Source organism: Odontesthes bonariensis, chromosome 5 (assembly GCF_027942865.1).
Source record: "Odontesthes bonariensis isolate fOdoBon6 chromosome 5, fOdoBon6.hap1, whole genome shotgun sequence".
Taxonomy (NCBI): Eukaryota; Metazoa; Chordata; class Actinopteri; order Atheriniformes; family Atherinopsidae; genus Odontesthes; species Odontesthes bonariensis.
The window spans coordinates 3,106,501-3,112,500 of record NC_134510.1 but is presented as its reverse complement, the minus strand read 5'-3'; the positions used below and the strand labels follow the sequence as shown (position 1 = coordinate 3,112,500).

General features: G+C 48.0%; 1 protein-coding gene across 8 annotated transcripts in view; it reads left to right on the top strand.

Annotated features, from left to right (window-relative positions):
* The window catches only part of adgrb1a (adhesion G protein-coupled receptor B1a), a 219,380-nt gene that overhangs the window by 193,184 nt on the left and 20,196 nt on the right, over positions 1 to 6,000 (top strand). For 5 of the 8 annotated variants that reach the window (XM_075464667.1, XM_075464671.1, XM_075464668.1 and 2 more), the window contains one exon: positions 2,972 to 3,070. The exons of the other annotated variants lie outside the window; for them this stretch is intronic. In XM_075464667.1, coding sequence (XP_075320782.1) covers positions 2,972 to 3,070 — 99 coding nt within the window. The remainder of the gene's footprint in view (positions 1 to 2,971; positions 3,071 to 6,000) is intronic. 8 annotated transcript variants of the gene reach the window in all.

The window sequence follows — 6,000 nt, the reverse complement described above, 5'->3', positions numbered from 1 at the left end:
TGGCTTTTTTGGCGACGAGGATCCCTTCTCCTGTGGCGTGGCGTAACTCTGGTCTTCCATTGCCAACAAAAGTGCAGGCCGTTCAGGCTGGTTTATACCAGAGAATGTCTAATGGCGTAGACTGGCTCTGTTTATACCTGCGTGCAAACGTGACGTCAAAATGGGGAAAACGCGATTCGAAGTGCTTTATGTCCCTCTCGGTACTCTGTGGTTTTTCATAGACCGGAAGGACATGGCAGCCTCCATAGAGCTTGCCCGCTCTATGTAGATACAGACAAGTTATTCTTCACTCAGGAGGATAAGTGAGATTTTTGACAGAGATCATTTTACACCAATGAGGACTAATTTATGAATGAATATGTTGATTTGAGCTAATAAATGACCTAATATATTACATAGTGTCCCTTTAAGTTAATGTTTCAGTGGTACAAGAGCAGCATGTAGTTGTGACAAGCCTAGAGTGTCCTCTCCTGGCTGTAGATAACAGTGTTGACTGGTTTGTGTTAGGATGAGTTAACATTTAAAACATGTTCAATTATATATATTTCCATATATAAGTCGCATCTGACTATTAATTGCAGGACCAGCCAAACTATGAAAAAAGTAATAATAAGTAATACTCTCTTAACGCAACAAAAATCACTCAAGTGGTTCAGAATGGAAATGCATTTTCTGGATGTGTCATCTGGAGGTTCTTCAGGCTTATTTCGAAGCATGAGGTGACATTCTGCTGTGCAGTGACGTCTCTGTCTGGAGCTCTCTGTGTGGCCAACAACAGAGGAGGACGGATGTCTTGTCTTTTCTGCCTTTTGGTGACCCCACACATTCTCCATCCGTGTGCATCTCTGGCAGACTTTACTGAGGGATGAAATGAAAAATATTTTGAATCAACCTGATTCATATGTGCAGAATGTAATGAAGTGCGCAGAGGCGTCTGCATGGTGCAGGTTGGCCCGGGCTCAGGGAGCAGGCCATGCCACTGAGGCTCCTTTCCCCTGAAAATTAAAGATCTCATTTGCTGAGAAAATGAAAAGAGACAGGAAATGCCCGATCCAAAGTCTCCTCCTTAACAAACACCTAAGTGCTTTCAGTAATCAAGCCTGTGTATTTACAGGTTCATCCAATTATTTTACATGTAGATAAAAGATTTGTTTCTCTTTCTCTTAGTCGAGCGTTCCATTTGAGATCTCATTGTGCGTTTTTGTGTGGATTACCACATGCAATATTAATGCAATGTTTGGGGATATTTATTTATTTGGAAAGCTCCCTTCCAAGCAGCCACCTTTTGCCTCTCAATTCTTAAGTCCAGGGAAATTGTGTTTTAAAAGTGTTGATAGCTTTTTAATATCACCGCCTCAGGCGCACATTTAACGGCCGCCTTGCCCTTTTACTAGAAATTGAATTTTTTCCATTGTGTGATTTTTAATCCAGGTGTCCAGAGGCTACCAAAAATCGATTCCCACAGCTCGTCAGGGCTGATTTTAGTTTAGCAGAAGGCTGTTTGGTAGCACACGAGTTTGTTTTTTCTTATCAATATCTTTTTTATTTCTCAGTCTTTGCTCTGGCAGAGGAGGGCATCAGAGTTAAGTGATGTGGTGTCTTTCTGATCGTTGCTTTTTTAATTGTGTAATACTGCATACTGCTATGCTGACACAAACTGTATAAACGGTATACAATATTGTGTCAGTATAACTGTAACTGTATACTACACAGTGAGTCAATTTTAGTCAACTTTAGTTTTCAGTGATCAGCAATGGGTCCATTTTATTCTTATGAATTATTTATTCATTTAGAATAACTCTGCAACATGATAAAAATGGTATCTAAGATATTTATTGTGTGATACAATCAAAATTCTAAACTAAACATCAAGTTTTGGAGTCAGAATGATGTTGAAGGGAAAGGTCTTTATTTAACAAAACAGTTACATTTTATTCATTGTCTGTCAGCCACAAGAAAAGATTTCAAATTCTGCATTATTTTGGTGCTGGATAATAAACTGGAGTGGTCTGCCAACATAGAAGCAGTGTACAGGAGGGGCCAGAGCCGTCTCTTCTTCCTGAGATGGCTCAGGTCCTTCAATGTCTGCAGTGATATGATGTGCATGTTTTATCACACTATCACTGAGAGTGCACTGTTCCATGCTGCTGTCTGCTGGGGGAGTTGCACTACAGACACAAACTGTAGTCGCCTGGACAAACTGGTGAAAAAGGCTGGTTCTGTTGTAGGCAGAAGGCTGGACCCTCTCAGTGCTGTGGTGGAGAAACGGATGAGGAGGAAGTTAGATTCTGTGATGGAGAATAATAAACATCCTCTCCACAGCATCCTGCAGGACAGAGGAGCAGCTGCAGTGAGAGGCTGCAGGACTGAGAGCTTCAGGAGGTCCTTTGTTCCCACAGCCAGTCCACATTTCTGTGTAGATTTGTGAGAATGTATATTGGAGATGCGTTTCTGTGTATGAGCCTTTGCAGCAGCTTGGGATTGCTTTTCAGATAGAGACCCTGCAGGGTGAGGTACGCCCAGCGCATCATCAGCATGGAGGTAGCAGAAAAACAAAAATCCTGCTTGAGGTGAAGCATTAACGGAAAGCTTTGTTGGATCCCGAGCAGATAAGTTGTTGGTTGGGTCAAATACTCAGGATTCACTGTGCCTTCAAGCCATCAAAGCAGCCTCTTTAGTAAAGAGTCCCACATGATGTTTAATAGAACAGGTCCAGTAACGGGGCTAAAGTGGCCCCAGCCCCCCCGGCCCCCCGGGTCACACACAGCTCAACACAAAAACACACCAAAGCCCGAGCAGGACTGTAGCCCTGAGAGAGAGAGATTGTGCGAGAACACTGTTACCCACTCTGTGTGTGTGTGTGTGTGTGTGTGTGTGTGTGGTCATTTGTGAACGTGCATACGTGTGAGTCTGTGTGTAGGTGCATTGTATCTGTTTGTGTATGTTACAGCGTGTTAATTTGACTTTGCAGTCAGATGACAGTGCCACTGTACAATATGACGCTCAAATGTGCCAAGTGCGGAGTTATCTCTTCGGCTGACGTTTCCACCACAGCTACCAGTAATGCCATGTTAGTCCCACTAATTATTTTACCTTAACTCTTCTTTCTGACCTCTGTTCTTCCCTATGCTGTGTGCCTCCCTACTTCTACTTGATTCATTCTCTGTCCTTTACCCCCTGTCATCTTTTCTCCCCCCTGATTCCCTGCCAGTCAGGATTGCACTCAGAATTTAAAGGCTCATTCAACTTAAAAGCTGAAATGAAATGGTTAACTGTATCCATGTGAATGCCAATGCGTTGATGATCGAAAGACAGAGTGTGTGTTTATGTGTGTGTGTGTGTTTGTGGCATAAGAGTCCCACAGCTGACAGTCAGGAAGTCATGTATGCAGACAGCTGGTAAAGTTATCGTTGCAGTTATGCGCTTTGCTGAAATTCTTAAGATCACCGCTATTATTTTCAGATATACTTTATTAGCTACACTGTACAGATACAACCCCATCATACCGAGAGAAGTTATTCGTCTGGTTTAGAGTAGAGTCATTAAGTAGAGTCACTAAAGCCTCGTTTCCACCATGCAGAACGGTACGGGTCGGGTCAGTCCGGTACGGGTCGGGTCAGAACGGTACGGGTCGGTTCGGAACGGTACGGGTCGGGTCAGAACGGTACGGGTCGGGTCAATCCGGTACGGGTCGGGTCAGTCCAGTACGGGTCGGTTCAGAACGGTACGGGTCGGGTCAGTCCAGTACGGGTCGGGTCAGTCCGGTACGGGTCGGGTCAGAACGGTACAGGTCGGTTCGGAACGGTACGGGTCAGGTCAGTCCAGTACAGGTCGGGTCAGAACGGTACGGGTCGGGTCAGTCCGGTACGGGTCGGGTCAGAACGGTACGGTTCGGAACGGTACGGGTCGGGTCAGAACGGTACGGGTCGGGTCAGAACGGTATGGGTCAGTTCAGTCCGGTACGGGTCGGGTCAGAACGGTACGGGTCGGGTCAGAACGGTATGGGTCAGTTCAGTCCGGTACGGGTCGGGTCGGTTCAGAACGTTACAGGTCGGGTCGGAACGGTACGGGTCGGTTCAGTTCGGTACGGGTCGGGTCAGTCCGGTACGGGTCGGGTCAGAACGGTCAGTCCGGTACGGGTCGGTTCAGAACGGTACGGGTCGGGTCAGAACGGTACGGGTCGGGTCAGAACGGTATGGGTCGGTTCAGTCCGGTATGGGTCGGGTCAGAACGGTATGGGTCGGTTCAGTCCGGTATGGGTCGGGTCAGAACGGTATGGGTCGGTTCAGTCCGGTATGGGTCGGTTCAGTCCGGTACGGGTCGGGTCAGAACGGTACGGGTCGGGTCAGAACGGTATGGGTCGGTTCAGTCCGGTACGGGTCGGTTCAGAACGGTACAGGTCAGGTCAGAACGGTATGGGTCGGTTCAGTCCGGTACGGGTCGGGTCGGTTCAGAACGTTACAGGTCGGGTCGGAACGGTACGGGTCGGTTCAGTCCGGTACGGGTCGGTTCAGTCCGGTACGGGTCGGGTCAGAACGGTACGGGTCGGTTCAGTCCGGTACGGGTCGGTTCAGTTCGGTACGGGTCGGTTCAGTCCGGTACGGGTCGGTTCAGTTCGGTACGGGTCGGGTCAGAGCAGTACGGGTCGGTTCGGAACGGTATGGGTCGGTTCAGTCCGGTACGGATCGGGTCAGAACGGTACGGGTCGGGTCAGAACGGTCAGTCCGGTACGGGTCGGTTCAGAACGGTACAGGTCGGTTCAGAACGGTACGGGTCGGGTCAGAGCAGTACGGGTCGGTTCGGAACGGTATGGGTCGGTTCAGTCCGGTACGGGTCGGGTCAGAACGGTACGGGTCGGGTCAGAACGGTCAGTCCGGTACGGGTCGGGTCAGAACGGTACGGGTCGGGTCAGAGCAGTACGGGTCGGTTCGGAACGTTACGGGTCGGGTCAGTCCGGTACGGGTCGGTTCAGTCCGGTTCCCTTATTTCAGTGTTCCACTGCCACCAAAGCGTACCGGTCCCATGGAACCCGTTACCATGGAACCCGTTACCATGTCTGTAGCCCTTCTGCTTGGGGTACCGAGCACACAGGACCGGTTCCAGGCTCTGCTCTCCGGTGTTGGTGAGGAGGCTGTGCAGCGGGAGCTCGATGGCGCTGTGCCAAACCAAAAAGTTTTCCAGCTGATTGGGAGGTGGTTCCAAATTATGGATGTTATTTACACTTCGGCACGCAGTCCGCCCACCCCTGAGGGTCCCCTTTGTACAGTGGGAACGCAAGCTGACCCCAAAGCGACCCGACCTGTACTGTACCGATACGAAGTGACCCGTACCGGACCGTTCTTACTGGGCTGCATAGTGGAAACGAGGCTTAAATAGCTAATTATTGTTAGCTAATTACTATTGTCTTTAATGCTTTGGCTGGACGGCGTCTCACGGTCTGTACTACGACACACAGACTACTGCAGCAGCAGCTGCCACGTTTAACACGACACCATAAGGTACTTCAGAGTTTTTTCAAGTGATTGTGAGTATGCCAAGGAGTGCAAATATATGGAAATGTCTATTCAGAAATGTAATTATTTCATTGTGTTATGGTATAGATTTCACACTGGGATGATTGATGATGACGATACTGAATGAACATCAACACTCAAAAGTCTGGACACCTTCTAATTAAAGGCTTTTCTTTCATTTTGACCATCTCCTATTGTGTAGAAAACAAAACAAAAATGTCTAAACAAGCAAAACTGTGTCTCAAATAGTTCATTTCTTTGAATGTGCAACTTTTTCTTTGATTGGAGCTTTGCACAGGTTTACTATGAAGTCAGATTAATGGATTAGTGGGGCACATATGTTGCTCTTAAAGCCAGAGTTTTCTAGCCTGGGTGCCAGCCGAACTTAGCCCCGCCCATAAAATTTTTGGTCGGGAATTTCGGTCTGGCTCTGCTCAGTTGGGAAATCATTATGCCCGACCAAGAATCGGTCGACCCAATCAGATTG